Source organism: Drosophila subpulchrella, chromosome 2L (genome assembly GCF_014743375.2).
Source record: "Drosophila subpulchrella strain 33 F10 #4 breed RU33 chromosome 2L, RU_Dsub_v1.1 Primary Assembly, whole genome shotgun sequence".
In the NCBI taxonomy this organism is placed as follows: domain Eukaryota; kingdom Metazoa; phylum Arthropoda; class Insecta; order Diptera; family Drosophilidae; genus Drosophila; species Drosophila subpulchrella.
The window spans coordinates 8747355-8769728 of record NC_050610.1 but is presented as its reverse complement, the minus strand read 5'-3'; the positions used below and the strand labels follow the sequence as shown (position 1 = coordinate 8769728).

The following is a 22374-nucleotide window of genomic DNA, read 5'->3' as shown; positions in this document are numbered from 1 at the left end:
AGTTTACACTCTTCGCCTTGAACTAAATATTTCCGTGAACTAAAATTATGTTGTAGACCGCCTGAAATGCTGCAAGATCGAGTTATTGATGGAATGTAACCTAGTTTTTAGTGCTTAATTTGTAGTTCGCTAGTTTGACCGCCAAATATGTGAGGACACTGAATGGCCTATCGATATTTGGCTTGCTCGTACCTTGATTTTAAAACATTGGATATTGTAAAATTCCCCACATTTTATTAAGACAGCCTAGTTTTACTAAACAAATATTTTGTAGAAAAACAACGCTAATCAAAAATAAAACATAAAATCGGATAAGTATTGGGTTTCAAGCGGCGATAACGATTGGCGTGGTAGTTGGTTCCCTCCAATAGGTTTCCAGTGCAGCCCTGTAGAGCTGTAAAAACCTCGATAAGGATCCTGCTTCTGATAGTGATAGTCTTAACTGTCGATATTTACAATATTATTTATTGAAATAAGGAAGTTTTTATTGTTTTCTCAATTTATTCTGCTTAAATATTTCTTGGTCAATAGCTTAAAATTTAGTTGGGGCAGAATTAAAGCATTGTTTCGACTAAATAACAGGCAAAAAAAAAATAGTTTAATAGCAACTTAAAGGCTTTTTATATTTTTAAAAGCAATGATTTGAAATACGTGAAACATATATTAAAGAACCCATCTAACATTAAAGGTAAATCTTTATTTTTATAATTAATTAAATGAGAAAATTGGTATGGTAAATATACCGTTGTAAGCATTCCAAAAAACCCAATCTTATTTGTAGCTACATTGGTTTTTTACTAATAATAATGATTAAAAACTAAACAAACTAGCGATATTAGCAACAGAACAGCCACCATCGATACTATCGATATAACTATCGATGTTTCCCACCTCCAGCCCTGGTTCTTGCATGTGTTGGGCAGCAGCCAATCGAAATCAGGCTAAATAAAATAAGTTAAATTCTTTGCCCATCATAATCGCACACAGACGGTGCGCGCTGCACTTTTTAAGACACCAAACCAATAGCAAACATTTTCCAATTACTGACGAGCGCGATGTTAAGTGCGGAATTGAGGAAAATTCCATGTGACCCCTGAATTTCGTGTGCGTGTGTGTGTGCTGTGAAAGCAGCGCTACGGAAAAAATGGCAAACACAAGCCAGCAACTACAACAAATGTAGGTAGCACCAACAACAACTAATAGAAGGGCCATTTGTAGGGCCAAAAATGAAAATTCAATAATTGGACGCCTTGGCGATAGGGTTAGTTTTTCCCTGTGAAAGCTGTGAAAATTATTATGAAATGTGAGAAGTGCGTTTGCGTTTGTGTGTGTTTTATAATTCCCTCACACACACACCAGCGCACAGCTGCGCCCCCGCAAATTTTGTGTGCGTATGCGTGCGTGTGTGTTCGTTTTTGACCTCCCCCAAGCAGCATCCCCCCACCCACCGCCCCCTTAAACCAGCTGATTCATGCTGCTGGTGATAAATCAATGGTTTAAGAATCATAAAAATGTATAAAACAACCGCTTGCAACATTTAACGGTGTCGTCTAATGACCCTGCCCCATTAAGCAACAACAACAAGCGACGCGCTACTTATATAAGTGAAGAAGAAGAGCCGAAAGTGTGTGTGTGCGTCTGAGTGCCAAAACAACGCAAGTTTAACAAATTGCTTGGCTTTTTGGCAAGCGTTTGAGGTTCGTCGTCGCTTGGAAATTAATTTTAGAGCATTATGCCATCCGAACGCTAGTGTTTTGGCCTGACAATTGCGCGCTCTTTGCGTCTAAATAAAAAGTAGAAGAAATGAAAATTTGAAAAATGCCTTCCTGTGTGTGAGTAATAGAATGCGTGTGTGTTTGACAGCAGCGCAGCTGCAGCGCTGCCACTGCGCTGCCAAACTATTACCGTTAGCCGCCGGTTCCATTCACGATTTTCCGTTTTGTTGTTATTTCTGGCTAAATGCGAATTCCTCTCAGTTCTTCGATTTTCCACTTGTTATGCAATGCAAACTGCAGCCAAACGGGCGAAAAAAGAACAGAAAAACAGCGCCATTGATTTTCTGGTGTTATCATCAAGCGACCGTATCGCTATTTTGCAGGGAAACACCTCCGATTTTGGCGTCACATGCTAAGAACTCTTTGCTCTTTGTGCGTCATCGTTTAAAGCTCGGTGCGAGTTGCAAATCGAAAACTCCAGTTCAAACTCAGGATTTTTGTTTTGGGCACTGAAAAAATTCAGGTCGATATTTACATTTTTCACATTTGTATGTATGCTTATAGTTTAATTTTTAATTTTTGTTTTATAAAAATACAGCAACTTAGGTTGTCCAACTTTTTTCTTTAAAAACTAATGTAACTCTTTAATGTACTATAAAATCAAATATATTTTGGTTTTGGGCACTGAAAAAAATTCAGGTCGATACTTACATTTTGTATGTATGCTTATAATTTAATTTTTCATTTTTGTTTTGCTAAAATTCCCATACAGAGGTTGTGCAACTTTTTTCTTTAAAAATGAATGAAATTCTTTAATATACCATGAAATCAAATATATTTTGGTTTCGGCCACTGAAAAAAATGTAGGTCGATATCTAAATTTTTCACATTTGTATGTATGCTTATAGCTTAATTTAAAATTATTTTTTTTTGTAAAAATTTAACAGATTAAAATTTTTTCTTCAAAAATTAATGCAGTTCTTTAATATTAAACCAATAAAAAAACCTTATCCCCATACATTATGAGTCAGGAAAACTTATGCATGGTATTTTGGAACAATTTGACAGTAGTTATACAATTAAAGAGGAATTAACACTATTCCTCTAGGTTGGAATTAGTTGGATTTTTATAATTTTATTTTTTAAAAGAATATCCCAACTATACTATAGTTTCCATAGTAAATTCAAAAAATGTGAATACATTTTCTCATTTTTATATGTAAATGTTTTAAAGTATTAGCCGGCATTACACATCGAGTGTTGGTATCTGATTCTGCAAATGATATATGGCTATCATATAAACATTTTCTTCCTGTGCAGTGTTTATTGACTAATTACACTTTTTACCACTTGTTCGCTCGGTTCGTTATTATCACCGCGGTTTTTCGTGTTTCTGAGTGCAGGCGACGCGCCTCTGAGCACGTAGTCTATCTGTTCCCAATGGTTTTGGCCATCTCTTGGGCTTTCGGATCTGCTCTTCGAGTACTCCACATTTCCGACCTCGAAAACATCGTTATGTCTCGACAAAGCTCGCAGACTCCACTCAAATCAGTTGAGGCCAAAAAGAAAATCAGTAAACGCCTGCGCGACGCTCAACGCTCATCGTAGATAAATTATTTTTACCGGGAACCAAAAGAGAACGTGTTATTCGAGACCTATATTTTGAAAGACTTGCTGGAATTTTTACTTATTTTTTCCCAGTTGGCTGATTTGGATACACGTTTCGGACAAGAGTAAAAATAATATTTGTGACATTTAAAAATACACATCCACAGCACACAGTACACTATTTCTACACCCTGATCTAAGTTTTACTTTTGCACCAATTATTATGTTAGTCATTTGTACCGGGATCTGGCTTATTTCGGGAAAACCAATAGTTGGAAACTTTGAATGAGCTCAAAAACTAATCTAGAATACAAAGAACTCATTCAAAAGTTAAAATTGTACCGTGTGAAGAAGGCCTAATCGCGCATTTCGTAAGGAAGACCTAGCATTTCAAACAGGTGTGTGAGTGAGTGTGGGACTTTGCGACTGCCAATTTAGTAGTTGATAAATATTAGTTGAAAATCCTTTGACGTTTTGCTAATATTTATAGTATTAATAATCATTCACATTCACCCGCCGACTTTATCAGCCAGTACAAAGATAAGCAAGAGCCGCGAACACATACGTTTGTTCGTTTGTTAGCAATGAACTCATACCGACGGTAAATAGCGAAAATAGAGCGGAAAAAAGTCGCTTGGCAGCTGGCTTATTAGTTTCATGTGATGGCTAGACAATTAACACAAGCCCGCCTCTCCTTCTCCACTTTCAGTTGAGCAACTAACCAGACGCGCAGCAGAGGAGGAGCCCCCAACCGACGAAGTGTCCACCCCCGAAACCTCAAAACCCAGAATCAAAGAGTAACTAATCCAAGACAATACTGCAACCCAGAGGCGATCACCATTTAATGCTATCCGCAACTCTGGGGGCCAATGGCGGCTCTCAGCCGCTCAGTCCCTCCGCCCAGGCGACGCTCAGCAAGCACCTGCCGCGCCTCCAGTCGAAGCGTCTCCTCCAGCAGACGCAGTCGCAGTCGGCGGCTATCCCGAGACCACAGACCTGCGATGCCAGTTGCCTAACCGGTGAGCCAATCACTTCGTTCTCGACTACAGTCCGCCTTCCATAAGCTAGGCGCAGTGGTCAACCCACTGTTTAAATGTGACTAAAGAATTCGCGAAATTAGTTTTGTAATGGATAACATATTGTAAAAGCTATGTAACTGAATGATAACATAGTTCTATTCTATCAGACACTTTGTTCTGGACTACTTTCCGTCTTTCATAATAAGCTAGGCTTTTTCGGTCATTGGTTAACCCACTGTTTGAATGTGACTTAAGAATTCGCGAACTTAATTTTGTAATAGATAACATATTGTAAAAGCTTTGTAACTGAATGATCGATAGCATAGTTATTTTCTATCAGAAACTTTGTTATGAACTACTTTTCGTCTTTCATAAGCTAGGCTCATCCGGTCAGTGGTTAACCGACTGTTCGAATGAAACTAAAGAATTCGCGAAATAAATTTTTTTGACCCGGATAACGTATTGGAAAAGCGAACTGAATGATCGACAATATAGTATATCCCGATGTTATAATAATTTTTTTTTTACATTTTGAAATGTGTATTTCATCTAAATTATTAGAGGTTACACACATTGTGCATTACCACACTTGTGAACCGCAACATTTTTATTTAAATATGACATCAGCGTTCAACTTTTAAATATTATTATTTTTTTTTTTTTTTTTGTAAAAATCCTAATAATGGAAGTTGGACTGTATCTGCATTTTAAATTAATTCTCACACCAACGTGCTAATCTATTCATCTATTTTTCAACGCAGAGCTGTGCAGCAGCGAGAACCTGCCCGAGGTGGAGATTTTTTCGCTGCTGGAGGAGCAAATACCCAAGTACAAGGTGCGCAACGATTTCCTCACAAACTTCTCCGGCTATGCGAATGAGGACTGGTTCGTTCCGGCCCCAGCGCTACCTATTCCGCCGGAAGGTCTGGGCCTGAGCAAGGAGCAGACAAGAGAGTGCCTCAATTATTTCCGTGAGTGTGAATTTCTTTAATATCTAAGATTAGGAAGAGGACTGGAAAATTATTTGTTTTTCGAGGAAAACGTATAAGTGACTCAATCATTTTGCGAATATGACTAAGATCATGCAAATGGCCTTGAAAAATGTAAGAGAAAATACTTTCCAGGCAGTGTTTGGTATGACTATTTAAGATTAAAATCCATTGTAGCATGGTATACAAAAACCTTATGAGCAATTGATTATACATAGGTCCTCTATGGATCCAGTTTCTAAGGTATAATTATTATTCCATTCCATATTTATTCCATTCTCCGAAAAAGTTAAGCCTTCGTTATTGTGTCCTGCTCAATTACTTAAAAATCATCACCGGAAACAGTTTTCAATGCCCTTAAAATAGCATTTCGAATAATCGCTTATGAGCAATACCCAAGTTACAAAAGTATTTATCTGAATGCAATTCCAAAACTAAAACATTCTACGCTCTTTGTACTTACAATGTACGCAGGCCTTTAATGGGGGAAGACCAAAGCCAAATATGAATTTCCTAATATATTTGTTTTTATGACACTGTACGGCTCTGCCTCGGCATACAATTGCCCAATTAATACGAATTTATCAGCGGAACTTGTGCCGTCAGCCTTTGAATCATATGTAGTGCGAGTTATACAATCTCTGTGTACTATATTCTATATAAAGTGGTATCTGTAAAGTATAGATGGTCAATTTTATTATATGTACATTCATTTTTTGAGCACTTCAACAGTTTGTTTGAACTTGTCATTCTCTTGTTGTTAGAAATTTTCATGTCTTTTTATTCGTTTTTAAGCATTTTTCAAGTTGTTTATCCACTTTCACTTGGAGGCAGAACGCAATTTTCTTTTATCTACGCAAGAAAAAGATTAAAAATAAATTGAAAAATATACTACGTGCGAAATACGTTTTGTATCACATGCCAATGTTTTTTGTCTCCGGCGTTTGTGCGAATACTATTGTCAATATTTCAAAAGCTCTTTTTTCAAATGCTTAAGTTCATGTTTATTTATGATCTATGAGTTGGTAAGGATTAGGTGATGATTTAGGTGTTTAAATAATATATCTTATGGAGGTGTCATTGTAATCGTTTCTGTTGAGCCCATAGCATAATCAATATATACCAAGACTATAATATACATTAAAAATATTCTTTATATATATATTTTGTCGTTTTATCCATTTTACCTCAAGTCATTAAATACATTTATAAAGTAACTTCATTAGGTTATGATAATAGCACAAATGCAATACCATTAGTGTGACAACATTCATAATTTTGAAGTGTATTTTTATAAAATTTTAACGAGTTTTCAACATATTTTACGAAATATCTATTCTATCTTTTTTGAGTGTTGTCGAATTCCGAAAATGGAAAACTTAAAATATCGTAAAAAAATGGTCTAAGACCTCTAATTTTTTTCGACCAGTAAACAATGGGTTATATATAAACAAGGTCCCTCATTATATTTTAAAAGTACTCTTAACACCATGTAAATTAAATATCCTTTACAGTGTTATTTTTGATTGACTGTTGCTTGTTAAATACGCAAAAAGCCAACATTTAATGGAATGAATTAACATATTTACGAGTTCATTCGAAGTAAGAGTTCAATTTTGATTGCACAAAAAAAAAGCGCGCCAACTAATCAAACAGATTTATCGACTTCCCGCCCAAATTCCAACACTTGTTGCTTTAGACAGTGCTGTGAAACGTCACAGCACATGTTTTTGCCACTCACACAAGATGCCTGCCACACGACAGCCCCACAAAGCGAAACAGCTGATTGGGGCCCGGCCGGCGATCTGGCAACGCTGTGCGTGCTTTTGTCATTTTGCTTTTCGATTTTGTTGGCCGTTTGCAATCGGTGGGGAAAGGGAAAAGTAATGCTGCTCCGCGTGCTTGTGTGTTGTGTGTGCTGTGCATTATTTCAAATGTCTTAGCGCCGCCGCCGCGAAATAAATACGTAAACTAAAGCAAACCGTGTGTGCCAAAACGAAAAATGTAAGGCGGTGTCCGCTCGATTTTTGTAATAAGTGCAAAGCAAAAAAATAAAAAATAACGAAAAATTGGCAGTGAAATTGTGCGTGCTGGCATATTTATGCCAAAAATACTCGAGAAATGAGTGTGCCAAATAAAAGCAAAAAGCCGAGAGCACTGCCGAAAAAATCATTAACGCAAAATTATTAATAATCCCCATAGACGGGCTGTGTGTGTGCTAGTGCCAAAAAGTATTTGGAATTTCTCCAAGTGCTTCTTGTTCGTGCCGTCATTACGAATTGAATTTATTTTTAGGACAACTATTGTGAGTGTGTGTGTGTGTGTGTGCGAGTGCTAAACTTTTTCTTCTTTTTTTGTGAATTATGAAGAGCAAAACGCTGGCTGTTGTAAACATTTAAAGGGAGCGCGCTTGTTTAATGAATGATGGTATAGCTATATGTGTATTATTGGGTGTAGGCCATGGGCAATGCTTGTTTTCTGTCGGCTTAATTTGTTCGTGGGCTTCTCAACTTGCAGTTGTTGTTTCTGTTTTCGTTTCTGTCACATTCCCCCTCTTTACATAATCGTTTTTCCATGCCGTCTTTCGGTTTTGTTCCGCTGATAAGAAGCGCTTTTAATTCTATATGGGCCCTCTATTGGAATTTCCTCTCTATCCGCTATCTCTTTCTCGGATCGACACTCCGTCTCGCTCGTTCCAATCCAGCCAGCTGTTTGTCCATGTTTGTTTGCCTTGGGTGTGCTTATATGTTTATATACATATGTGCGTATTGGTGGGTAATTCACCATTTACCGCTACACGAATTCCCGTCTTCCAGTTCTTTGAGTGCAGCCGGTTTACAGTGATCCCTGATCAAGAAGACAATCCTTACTTACAGATGTTAATTTCCAATGCCCTGCTAGGAAAAATGATAAACAAATCAAAGGTCAAAATGGACAAACCATCCATGTGGAAGTGATCAATTTAATGCGTTATCTTTTTCTTTGACACGATGGGAATTTTGTTTTAAATACAGTACAACTTCTGTCATGTCATACGTTAATGGAAATAAATGTCGTTTTTGACCGACATTTCTCTATGAGCATAACAATTAATTAAAATATATTAATAAATTATTATTAAATTATATTAACATTAACATTGATCATCCCTATCTTGCGATCTTAAAAAGAAAATTATCTCTAAATAAACGTTAAAATTAAACTTACTTACTATTTTGGATTTTTTTTTGGATACTAGAATTTACATTTTAATTAGACCCCTTAAAATCAGAGTTGTGACTGTTAAGATATACCTGTATACAGTCTAACAAATCTTGAATTAGTCACACTTTTTAATTTTAATTATATTACATTAATCCTTTTTTACTTGACATTAAAAAATGTATGTATTAAAATGTTAATGCAAACAATCTCAAAATACCATTGCGAATATATGTAGTTGTCGAATTATATACCATTTTCAGTTAGTGGATATCTTAATATCTTTTAATTGTAGTACCCTAAAATCCCAGTTGTGATTGTTTACATATAATGCAGTCTAACAAATCTTGAATTAGTCACACTTAATAATTTCCCAATCTTCACCTCACTTATTATAAAGTAAGTGATTAATAAATATGAATCACGGACCAATGGAATTTAACAGTTCTTATATAGCTAGCTATAACTGTACTTCATTGGCCTGGCTTCTTGATCGATTACCATTATCATTTCCCCGTGGCTCTTCCGCATCAATCAACGGTTTATCTAGTCAGCTAAAGAACGCGTTCCGTTAACTCATCAAGTGTTTTCCGCTGAAAACTAACCGCAAACTATATGTATTATTATATGTTGTACAAATGGCATTTGAGCTTTGGGGCACGTTAAGTGGACGGCCATAATCGCTTTGGCAATTGTACTTTTATTGGTGCTAAGCTTCTGCCGAACCAAATGGTGTCATGTTCGTGGGTCTTACCAACTGGGCCACCGAAAAAAGCGGCTTATGTCCGACTGACCATGCTGCCTTTTTTTCTATGTTTGTATCTATTTTAGCAAACAATTGCCTGAGATGGTTTACATTTTGTGACATACTTTCATTGCGTCACTTTGCAAACACTGCACCTGCAGGCATTCGTCAAATCCGTCTGTTTTTCCTCTACCTCTAGTTTTTTTTTTATTTTTCCCCCTGTGTCACTGGCCTATTGAGTAGGACATTCACATTGCCGGCATTAATTGATGCAAGAAAATGTGGCTCAAAGCATTTTCCGCCGTAATAACCATATGATACAATAATTACCCTGGCTATCAATCACTCGCATATCAATTGCAGCGGACATCGAACTTCCTTGACTTTGCTGTTACCTACTTTTATTGATCATGGGTTGTACGAGGACTAATTGCAAATTGGTCACTCTTCATTCAGATTTAAGTACTCTAAATGTTCAAAAAGACCGCTCAGGTGTCGGTTAATGTGAGATGAATCAATTATACATTTTCTCAGTTTTCGTTTTACAGAGCTACATTTATATAATATTTATGGATTTCCCATGTTTATACTAGAAACCCCCCAAAACTTGATTTTTCTTGATCTTCATCTTTAAGATCGTATAAACCAGCTAAGCTTTTAGTTTCCAAGTAAAGTATGGGACGTTGCTCATCTTGTAGTGACCATAAAAATATGCTTAAATGCACCAAACTTTTGCCAATAATTAATTACGAACAGCATTTGTGAAAGTTGATGTGAACCAAATACATCACAAAAACTGCAAAATAAAACATGACGAATAACAACAGAGTTTGTCTAATGTTACTGCTGCCGTTTTCGTTTCATTTTCGCGTGTACGAATTGATTGGCCTTTTTCGGATGTTTTGTCTGCTTTTCCCTCAGCTATTTATTCAGTTGTCTTTACGTAATTACCCTGCGGCACTTGAATGGCCCACCGATCGTTTTTTTCCACCATTTCATTTCATATTTTTATTCAATCAACCAATCAAGTTGTGCGGATTCTTTAAGCTCGTTTTGTCATATGCCATGGGGTCTATCAATGTGATTAATTTGTGGGCTCCCTTCGATCGTATACAGTATTATAATAAAGTTGGGAAACGTGACTCATAAGTGCATACGCTTTTTGCATGTCGATGAACCTGCAAAAAAAAAATACAGCGACTGAAATGAGGTTTTTACGCAAAGCACATTGCCGCTTTCAACTGCAAGGGATACAAAATAATGATTTAAAACTGAAAAAAGGTGACTCGGATCGGTTGAATCATCTGGTCATCTTGGGTTCCAAGATTTTTTGTTTGTTCGACTAGCAAGCTTTATGTTGGTCATCTTATGTTGGCCTGGCCGTTCATTTGGCACAACCGTTAGTATCTTGTATCTAGCTCGCCAGTTATTATCTCAGTTGGGTTCAGCTCAATTTTCTTTCACTTTGCCTAGCTGGCCTGGCTGGGCGGCCATATAAATTATGATCGAATGGCTATTGAGAGCGTGAATGAATGGACCAGCTTCTTCTTGGGATGTGTGCACCATTTTTCCGCTCCAGCAGGCGGCGGCATTCTGAGGGAACCCACGCTTTTCACTACCTGATTCTGGAGTTACGGGTTCTGGACTTTATGAGTTTTCCCAGCAGCAGAGACCTACGTGATCTTGGCCATGCTACTGCCTACAGAGCAGCTCCCATCTCATTCCGACGAGCAAGGCTATACATAAATAATTTGTAAAACTTGTTTGCGCCCAACTTTCCTTGGCTAGTGGCAGCCACTAAATTTCCACGATGCCCACAATCTGTCCACTCTTCTCCTGGGCGTTGCAGTGTGAAGTCGTCGCAGTTTTGAAATATTTGTGATTTATTTTTGTTGTCTAGCATTGTATGTAAATGTTGGGATTTATATGCGCACACTAAAAATTTGCCATTGTTGTTTTTTGGAAATGAGGCAAACACCTTCCGCAGATTGCCAACTTGCTTAATAATAATACAAAAAGGCCACCGTTAGTTCGAAAGGCAGGCCAAAATAGCCCATCAATAATTGCAATTCCGGTCGTAAAGATAAAGAATCGTGGGGAAATGTGCTGCGCAATATTCTAACGAAGTATACCTAAACTCACAATCTTTATAGGCACTATAACTAAACCCCAACCAAATTCCTAAAAGGCAGTTGCATAAATAAAACTAACAAATTTCCTGTTATAAGTTAAATGTTTGAGTGTTAATTAAATAAATTGTTAAAATCGTAAACCTAAAGAATTCGCGTTGAAGCAAACAAACAATGTTCGTACAGCAAAATGCCAGTTTTTAACAGTGCAACGCGAAGTAAACCCAATCAACAAGAATCAGCAGAGCCACATTATCCCGTCAGGAAGCTGGAGGCCCTGCCCATAATAGTGGAGCATGAGGCGGATGATTATGGGCAAACCTTCGAGAATGGCAACCAGCTTAATAGCACCTTTACTCGAGATGTGGATGGAGAAACCTCGCTGATCTTGAGCAAGTCGAGCAGTTCCCTAAGCTCCAATGCCTCGGACGATTCCCTGAACTCTACCACCCTGATCACCTGCAAACCATCCAACTCGAGCAAACATTTTGAGAACACCTACAAGCTGCTGGGTCAGCATTTGGACACCAATTGCCAGCGATCGGCGGATAAACTGCAGCAGCTAAATGAATCTGGCAGTGATATCGATTTCGACAGCATATCCTCCAGCTGTTCCTCGATGTCGGCGATTGTCAACGGGATAGAACCGCCGCCCACGCGTCTGGAACTCGAACTGGAGGCAGTGGATCGCATGAGGTGCATTGTCAAGCAGATGAAGTCGGGACCAAAGACCATGGATGCACCTCAGCTGCTGGGCGGTTCGGCTCCTCTTTTGGCCCTGCTCCACGATTTCGCCTCCAAGGGACAGCGAAAGATAGGCGGCAGTGTTCCTGTTACTCCGGTCCAAAGTCCTATCACCGGTCCCCTGGAGGCACCGCACTTCGAGTTGCCCCCGGAGCTACTGCAGGCAGCCAGCAGCTGGGAACTCATGTACTATGCCTCCAAGAATGTCGATGGCAAGAACTGCCTGAAGGTGGTGCGCAGTCTGCTGACGAACAAGGGTAAGAATGAGGTCTTGACAAGATCTTACTATGATATTGGATTGGGTTGGGTTCTTCACTGATAAATAATCGTATCTATTATGTGTATTGAAACGAAAATATCTACAGATATAATTTAAATTGCTTGATTTAGTTGGAAAATACTTTAAAGAAAAGGTAGAAAATGGTAGATACGATGATAGTACGTATCATGTATTATATATCATGAGTAGCTAAGCATTTAACCATTTTCTAATTTTAAAACATTTTTTTAAGCAAACATATTTGAAATAATAGTGGATTTTCATCAATGTGATTATATTTAAATTTACCAAACTATTTATTTTTATAATCAGAATCTTTGATTTATATTTTCAATCGGTGCTCTCTGTTGCAATATGATTATTTAATATCAATAAAACTATAATCCATTACTCTTAATTGCACAAGAGATAAAAAAGAACTCTAGTGGATAATTGAGTATGTGATAATAAGTGCACTCGAAAACTGTCTAGATTTGATAAACCTACCATTCAGTGAAAATATGAGTTAAAGTGCTTCAAATGGTATTGAAAGTGTGCCTTATACGGAATTAATTAATATTTGCTAGTATTGCTTTTTTTGAAATCATAATAAACTTCGCCATAAAAATTGTATTCTTACCATGTTTATCTTAAGCTCATCGTTTTAAACAACAAGCAATAATATCGATAAAGCCTTATCAATGCACTCACAGCTAAACATGGTATTAAAGAGATAACCATTGTTATTTAAGTATTTTAGCATTATGGCCTCACATTTCTTTACTTTCCTTACTTATCGCCGAAGTGCAGCCTGCAGGACTTATTTAGGGCTTATCTTATCGAAAGGTTTATATTTTTCCAATTAATGAGTGCCGTTTCCCTGCCTATTTGAGTTCTTTTGTTATGGACGACGTGGAGGCAAACACGACAGCCATTTTTGCACATATAGGCTTGAGCAAATTCTATTTTTTACATATTTATTTTCTTCTATTTTCACTTGGCGTTATTTAGACTTTGTGTTTGTTTTCGATACCATATACTATATTGATCGTGCCGACTCGTTATTAGAGCCCTGACTGCCATGTTGATATTTGCACAACTTATGATGGCTTTTTGTACCCGCCTATATTCATCTATAGACGATTTTAGCAGGTTCATTAGGAAAAAAAACTATTAAGTTTGAGGGGCGTACGGGAAGAATGCGAAAAGCACATGATCTCATCTTGTGCCTGGGTTTTGGGATCTTTATTGCTAGGGCCGCCACTTATCTACGCAAGTTTGTATTAATTATATTTTTCGAATGTAGAGAGTAGCTTTCGTTCTGCGCTTATCATTTGTTTGCCAGACACACACTATCTTGGCCAATTGATTGCGAAATAAAAGCTCCAGTCATTTATTGTCATTAGTGCAGGCACAACCACATGACATTATTGTCTTGAAATCATCACTGAAGTTCTATTAGCGTAAAGCTGCTAAAAACCCATTAAGAATCGTTTTATGACTTGCACGTAATACAGTTTCTCTGATCTTAAAAAGGTCACCGAGGCTGTATGCTATAGTATTATTATAACCTACTGATGCCCTTATACGAAATTTAATGTACGAAAATGAATCACGTTTCCAAAAGAAAATAATAATAAAGATAATTTAAAATAGTTACAGGTATTATTTTTTATTACATTTCTTATAATAGTACTATTATAGGGATACAAGTACTTAACAGGGCATATAAAGTAAACTGATAACCACAAATCATGTTTTCAAAAGTAAAATGCAAAATGTTATCTATTTAAATAAAGACAATTTAAAATAGTTGTCAGGTAGTATTTTATATTACAATATAAAGATAATATTACTATTATAGGGATAATAGTACTTAACAGGTTTAATATATTATTCCTTATTTTATAGGGCATATAAAATAATCTGATAACCACAGATTATGTTTCCAAAAGTAAAACTTGAAATGTTAATAATTTTAATAAAGAAAATTGAAAATGGTTTTTATTTTTATATTACATTATAAGGATAATAGTGTTATTATAGGGACACAAGTACTTAACAGGTTGAATATATTATTCATTACTTTATAGGGCATATAAAATAATTTGATAACCACAGACGTATGGTAATGAGTTTTCTTACCATTTTTATGACTGATTGGCACGTGTTGTAAATCTTTGAGTGGGCCATTAGTTGATCCACAAACTCTCTAACTATGTTTAATTTTTAGAGCGCTACCTATCGCATACCTATTCCATTTCATTCTGTGCCAAAGTTTTCTACCTGATCTGGCTGAACGTTTCGTAATTCGTGGAAATTCGTCTGCGAGGTACGCGGAAAGTTACCCGTGTAGTTTTTCGCACTCTAACCATGAATGGGATTAGGATTATCCGGAAAATGGTTCCGGTTTTAGTTGGAGTTTTCTGATGTCTTGCTGTTTACCTGCGAAATAGGAAATATGATATGTTGCGAGGAAAAACAAACAATTGGCAATCGGCTTCGCCTTCGTTTATCCGCTTCATTTGCATCCGAAGTTTCGAGTGTCACCTGAGTAGCAATGTCTTCATATTTTACAGGGTATACATATGTAGTATAAAGTATATTTTAACATGGTTTAATTAAAAAATATTTGTTCTACTTATTTTATCAGACGTAATCAATAAAAATACTTTTTTTGGGTAAATTCCCGTTTTGTTCAGTTTTAGTTTCATTATTGAAGGAACCTTAGAGTCCTAATTAATAAAAAAAATTGTAAACACGCTTTTTCTAACACTGCTAAAATGTTTCTCATTCTTATAAGCTACATAACAGATTTTTAAAATAGAATATAATTTTTTTTAAAGATTTCTATCTTTAAAAGATTTAAAGGTAATTTAGGACTTCCAAACTTTATATGTAAAACGTGAATTTTTTTTGAGTACAGTTCCACAGTATCAAATAGCCGACCCTCTTACATCACTCACCTTTACCTTTTATTGGGCTGGCAATGCTGTCGCTCTCTCTCGCTCTCTTTAATTTGCTCTCCCCCATGTGGATTTCATGGTGGTGGATGAGTGGACTCCAATTCCTATACAACAAACGAATTTCATTCACTCTTGGCTTCCACGCCTCGCGTTTTGTCATTCTCTCGAGTATCTGCAATCTGTAAATTACACAATTTGTGCAAAATTCAAACGGCAAAGTGAAGAAAATTGTGCCAAACAATTTGCCAAAGTCAAGGAGTCGGGATCCCAAATAGTTCGCATGCAGTTAAAGATGAAGTGAGCAATCTGAAACGTTTGCAAAATGCAAAAAGAATAAAAGAAAAAACAACACGCAAAAGGCGTAAGAAGAAGAAACTGTATTTGTGTGTGTGTCTGTACCGTCACGAGTTTGGAGCGCAGTTTTTCGTCTTCTTCTTGCCATCTAGATTTGAAGTTTTCGCGTTATATAGTTTTTGTTGATTTCTTTTCATTGTGTGTGTGGTTAATGTCTCTAACCTTTGGACTTTTGAACTGCCATTATATTGTACATATATTGCAAAGTGAAGTGAAGTGAAACGCAGAAATCTTTGGAAACATGTGAGTTTTTCGAGTTGTGTTTTAGTATAGCAATTTCCCATTTAGAATTCCCAGCTGTGGCTGTAAATATTGCCATTTCCATTTCCCTTTCACTGGAAATGCTGCCTGGGAAAACGCCTTTTACTTTAAGTGATGCTGCAGTTGTTGTTGTTGTTTCTATTGTTGTTGCTGTTGCTGCCTGCGCTGCCGGTCCTCCTCAGTCGACGCCGACGTCTCAGCTGTCATTTCAGTGTGTGCGTTTGGCCGAGCAAGAAGTTCCACTTCCAGTTTCCAAGCTGCGCTCATGGGCTAAAAATAAAAATAAAAACAAAAACCGAAAAGATAACATTGAGCAGTCAAGCGAGGTTTTTTATATATATATATAAACTGTTTTTTTTTTTCGGCCAAGCGAATCTTTGAAATAAATTAACGAGCGCCAAGTGATTTTGCGCATGCTCCGCGTTCAGTGGGTGGTAAAAAAAGAGAGCAAAAAAAAGTGAGAGAGGAGAGAGAGCCACCACGATGACAGTTATTCATTTTCTCTTGTGACTCTGGACAATTCGCATTAATTTAGCAATTAGTTTTAATGTTTACATTCACCGACCATCAAGGCAATTGAATAGGCACAAAAAAAACTACAAAATCATGTGACGACCTCTCAAAAAGAAGCGGATAAAAGGGGTAGAAAAACACAGAGAAACAAAAAAAAACGAAAACGAAAACACCCCAAACAAACCAAAAGTGCCTAGACGACAGACGGAATTTGTAAAATGCTTTAAAAATTACATAATACAAATCGAAGAGGAAATAGCTCAAGCCAAAGCGATTTAAATTTAAATGTAATTCAAGAATGCCGAGTGACTAAGAAAAGAATTTGCCATAGAAAAAAAGGAAGGAAGAGAAGACAACAAAGCCAAGATGACGCACGTAAACAATGGGGGAAAGGAAAAGGAGATGGAAGTGGAAGTGGAGCCAGTGAGAGAGCGAGAGAGGGAGAGGGAGACTGCTGCCGGCAGCGGGGTCCATCATCGATTTTTAGCCAGTGTATCAGAGCGAGACGGCAATAGGGATTATGCATTGGAAGCTGCAGCGGCTTCTACTTCTTCTTCTGCTGCTGCAACAACAACCACAACGATAACCACCAACTTGGAAGACTTGGCCTTTGAGGCATGCCAAAATTGGTCGGAGTTGCACCAAGACTTCTTCATCACGGACGATGAACTTGAGTACGATGACGAACTCCTCTCGTTGGGGAGCAGCAGCAGCATTGGCAACATTAGCCACATTGCAACAGCGGCGGCAACTGCAGCAGAGGGTTTGATAACGGGAGAGCAGCAGAACGAGCAGCTGCTAATGGAAGGTGCTTAAAAATGTTAACTGTTAAGTGGATGAGTCCAGTCCTTGGAGCCTCTGGAGCATTTTCCAACACTGTCTTAAAGCAAATCCCGACTCTAAACTATATAAAACAAACCTATTTTTCAAATAACCTATTAAAGAATATCAATTATATAACATTCATACCCACTTAAATGTTCAAAAAGCTGGTACTTATAGAAAGCAATACATTTTCATAAATTTTCCGGTGTTAAATTGGAAAAGACTTAGAAAACTTGTATTCAAAAGATTATAAAAAGTTTCCATTTCCAAGAATATCAATTATACTAACTTTCATACTCACTAAAATGTTCAAATAGCTGGTACTTATAGAAAGCAATATAATTTTCATAATTTTTCCGGTTTTAAATTGGATAAAACTTAGAAATCCTTGTATTTAAAAGATTTTAGAAAGTTTCTATGTTGTATTATGTGCTCTTAATAATTTATACATTTTTTGGGCACCAGTGGGTTTGAACACTGGCTCTTAATACCAAACATTCCATATCTGTTGTAATCTAAATTGTTAAATGACAACTTTTAAATCGACGAATTTAGTTTTAAAACCGTTCTCCTTTTGAAACACAGTCAACCAGAACCTTCCGAACAAATTACAGTTTTTTTTTGTTACGAAAATTGATAAAATTACATAATTTTCCACATTTATAGCATCATTTAAGCTGCGTTAAGACTCACACCAATATTTGCTTTTCATATATTTTGTAGTTCTATGCGGCAACCGCGTTAGCCAGATGACTCGGGCGTACGATGACATTGAGGCCGTGACGCGACTGCTGGAGGAGAAGGAGAAGGACCTGGAGCTGACTGTGCAGATCGGAAAGGAGCTGCTCACCCAGAACAATGCCCTCGAGGCCCGGGTTGCCGATCTGGAGACCGATCTCAAGGCCTCCAACGACGATCGCGCCCAGCTTGTCCACGAGCTGCACAAGAAGAACGAGCTTATCTCGGTGCTTACCAACGATGCAGACGATGGCACAGATACTGGTGAGTTTTCTTGTTAATTTAAGATGATATCAACCTAAGTGCTAAGAATGTATAGTAGGTTTTATATTGGCTTCCTTATTTACTAATAGGCAGATAGCTGTTAACATATTGGTGTTAACCATTGTTTAATTTGTATTTTCACAGACACTCCCACCATGTCGAAGTCCATTACGTTGGACCTGCTGCAGCGCAAGGTGAACACTCTGATCGACGAGAACAAGTCGCTCAAGTGCGAGGCCACCCAATTGGCCCACCAAACGGACGAGGTGGAGGAGCATGAGCGCCAGCTGATGGCCGACATCAGTGCCCAGTTGAACGATGCCAATTCGCAGTACGACAACCTCAGTCTGGAGTTGGAGCGGCAGCGGGAGGAGAACCGACTGCAGCACGAGCAGATCGTAAGTCTGACAGCTCGCCTGGCGGAGGCGGAGATGCGGTTGCACCAACTGACGCAAGACAACGACGAGCACCTGTCCCTGCTGCACGTGACCAAGGAGAACCAGAATGCCTTGGCCCTGGAGCTGGTAGAGTTCAAGCAGCGCTACGAAGAGGTGCTCGCCCTGCTGCACTCGGCCCAGGATCAGCTGAAGCAGCAGCGCAAGCGGTCTCAGCCGATGGCTAGAAGCTCCTTCCTCGGTGGCCTGGGCACAAGTGGTGCAGGCGTTGGAGGTGGTCTCTTCCAGCCGGACTCGCTGCACTTTGAGCTGATGGAGTCGTCGCAGTACTCAGAGAACAGCCTGGACTCTGGCATATCCGGCGACAGCCAACGATCTGCAGACCGCATTAACCGCATGATGATGAACATGCCGTCCGGTGGCATGAGTACATCCGCCATGGGCAGCAGCATCTACGCAGGAGCTGGTAATGTGCCTCCGTACAAGCGGGTGTTCGACACGGTGCGATGTGCCGGCAAAAGCGGCAACTACATGGACAGCGGCAACGTGTCGATGACCCAACTGGGCGCCATGTCGATGAGCAGTTCCTCGGGGCCGCGCATGGCTTCGATGGCGTATCCAGCGGGCTCATACTATCGTGGCGGTAGCAGTCAATCGCTGGGCGTTAAAACTCTGTCCAGCGAGAGTCTCAACTCCCAGTCAGATGACGGTTATCCAGCCCAGCCCTCTGGTGTGCCAGGAGCGCCCGGCGCCAAGGAGTTGGAGGCGGCTCTCAAGAGGCTGACGCCGGCGGAGGTATTGGCCCGCCGTGCTATGCTGTCTTATGCGCCGGCTGGAACGTATAACTATGATGAGCCCATGACTCATGGAGCAGGAAAAGACCGCAACTCTGACCTCCCGTTGGGTGTGCGCACGCCGGACAGTATCATGTCCACCGGCTCCTCTGGAATGTCGGGCTCTACGAATCACATGTCCGCCTCGATGACGCACCAGTGGCGCCTGCCCGAGAAACTCCAGATCATCAAACCGATGGAGGGATCGCAGACATTGCACCATTGGTCTCGCCTGGCCACGCCCACACTCAGTGGATTGCTGGACGAGCGTCCCGGCGTTACGATTCGCGGTGGACGTGGGCTAGACGACCTGGGCATGCAAATCTACACGCTCTCGGACGTCGAAGAGGACGTTAGCGATGAGCTGCCCGGCAAACAGTTCGAAGCGCCAGGCTGCACTTTCACCTACACCAACAGCATGGTTATGCATCCGGACGATGGCTTTGTTAACGATCTGTCGTTCCTGTCGCAGTCGCAGATGTCCTCTCGAATGGCCTCCACATCAACATCAAGACAACCCAGGTAATTAACAAATATATTCTTATTCATATTCTATCTAAGGGATTATGCAATCATTTTTCTTGTCACAAAGTTTTTCGACTATATTAAAGACATTCGTGGAACTAGTTTAATACATTTGAAACTAATCTTTAAAAAAAGTGTTATGATAAAAATAGTTTACGAATTTAACGTCACTCCTTTTCTAATTGCTTTCAATTACTTGCTTTTAAAAAAATTGTAAATCACACTTTAATAATACTTTGTTTTCTACCCCTCTTAGTTGTCCTGCCACGCCCCGCTCTGGACTCTCGCGCAAAAACTCCTGCTCCACATTTTCGGTAAACCTCGGACTCGCCGGCATGCTGAATGAGAGGGGTATCAAGGCGGTAACGCCCAGTGCCCTCAACACGCCCGCCGGTCCAAACTTCACGCCCACGGTGACGCCATGCAACAGCCCGGAGGGATCGCCTCCTCGCGCCCAGTCGCCCGAGCCGCTCTTTGGACTGCTCTCGTCGGGTGCGGATCTAATTCGTCGTAAAATTGTCGGCGATCAGCACCAGCAGCAGCAACATAAGCAACGGAGCAGCCTCAGCAAGCAGCAGCAGCAAAAGATCATGCTGTCGCACCTGGAGAGACGGGCACTGCGATCGTTGAACCTCATCGAGAAGGTGGAGAGCATTGGACTGGAGAATATAATAAGCGCACAGAGAGGCCTTGGCTCGGGTATTGCGAACCGCAGTAGTTCGCCGTTGAGCAGTGGCAGCCTGCAGAGTCTGCACACGAGCACCAACAGCATTGTGGACGACATACACTTTGATCGGGCTCAAATCAAGGGTGTTTTGCATAGAGGCTTAAAGTCGCCCACGCCCGCAGGACCATCAACTTCGGCGGCAGCCGGCGTACCTTTATCGACGAGCAGCAGCACCAGCGCTTACAACAGCGATGATAGCGACGACCAGGGTTTAGTGATGAAGATCAAGCCATCAAAGGGCGCGACACCCAAAACCACAACAGCAGCACAACAAAGTCAGCCAACTTCTGGATCGAGTGCACCGACGACGACGTCCAACGGCACGGCCAGCGAAACGCGGCTGAAGCAGATGCAGCGCCAGAAATCGCGGAGGCAGTTGAAGAACGGCATGGCCAGCCAGAGACCCGATCTGGGCACAATTTCTGGAGGCGGCGGTCGGGTGCGTCCCGATCTGGGAAAAGTTGCCGACAGCGGCAGCAGCAAGCTGAGCAACAAGCGACATGAGGCGAAGGCAGCGGAGGAGGAGGAGGCGGCACCACAGAGCATCACACAGGCGTTTGTGGGTTCAGTTAGTTCCTTGCTTTTCGGCCGCAAGGGCGGTTGGCTGTAAAGCAGATAGCCAATCATTCACAACCTTATTCTAACGCTTGCTGGACTATAGTTTACTTTTAAAGGAATGAAAGGATGCCTTTTGCGAGTTAAATGATATTTTTTTTAAGCACAACGCGGGAACGAGTTGATTAACGAAACGCAATGTAATCGTGGGAACGTTCAGTTTCATTTTTTTGTTTAATGCCCCGCATAATGCCTGTCAGCGCCACCTTAAGCAACACTGGAAGAAGGTTTTAGTGTTTGTAGCTGTGATTTGTAAATACATATAGAGAAATGTTTAAATTTAGTAGTTATTAATCGAGTACTTCGCATATTATTATTATTTTGCTTCAACTGACGGCGGCAATTTAAGAACCAAACGATGGCCAGTTCGTTGAACACCGAGTTCCAAAGCAGCTATTTTTAGTTTAAACTACATTTTGCCAATTTTGTATTTATTTTTCCTGTGTTTATTACCGCGTAAACGAAAACGAAACCATGTATACATTTATTTTTATGATTTCCCTGTGTATAGGGTCAAAGCTGGTGCAAAGTTGTATATAGAAAGAACAAACATAAGAGAGAGATCAATCTGTAACTTGAATGTGGTTAAGTAAGGAGGTACATATATATATTTTTTTACACGCGTATATAGTTTGCGTTTTTTGCTTTCCACACAAGAGACGTGCTCCGTAGACCCTCCCAATACTGTATCACAAAGATCATAACTCAAAATGCTATTGCTTTGACTTAATTCTTATTTCGGTGCTTAGCGCACTACCAAACGAAAATACATAAACTATAGCGAGAAACGATTATTTTTCTAGTCCTATCCTGGGTCGGGGCTCCCTTGGCTATGCGGGAACTGTGAGCATAGCTTCAAGGCAGAGCGCCCATAACTCGAGACACAAGAACTTAAGATCACTGAACAAATGTTTGAAATAATGCGTATTAATAGATTCATTTACGAGAA

General features: G+C 39.6%; 1 protein-coding gene across 6 annotated transcripts; it reads left to right on the top strand.

Annotated features, from left to right (window-relative positions):
• Window positions 1-923: 923 nt before the first annotated feature.
• LOC119548623 (trafficking kinesin-binding protein milt) lies at window positions 924-22213 on the top strand. 6 transcript variants are annotated; one of them, XM_037855998.1, is made up of 6 exons: window positions 924-1176; window positions 4033-4342; window positions 5104-5313; window positions 18052-18330; window positions 18475-20080; window positions 20340-22213. In XM_037855998.1, exons 2-6 carry the CDS (start codon window positions 4168-4170, stop codon window positions 21418-21420), a joined length of 3351 nt encoding a protein of 1116 aa, XP_037711926.1. In that variant the 5' UTR covers window positions 924-1176; window positions 4033-4167; the 3' UTR covers window positions 21421-22213. The 6 variants fall into 6 exon arrangements, with proteins under 6 accessions (XP_037711926.1, XP_037711927.1, XP_037711924.1 ...); XM_037855999.1 differs by lacking the exon at window positions 924-1176 and adding an exon at window positions 3524-3721; XM_037855996.1 differs by lacking the exons at window positions 924-1176; window positions 4033-4342; window positions 5104-5313 and adding exons at window positions 7193-7335; window positions 11431-12407.
• Window positions 22214-22374: the final 161 nt, after the last annotated feature.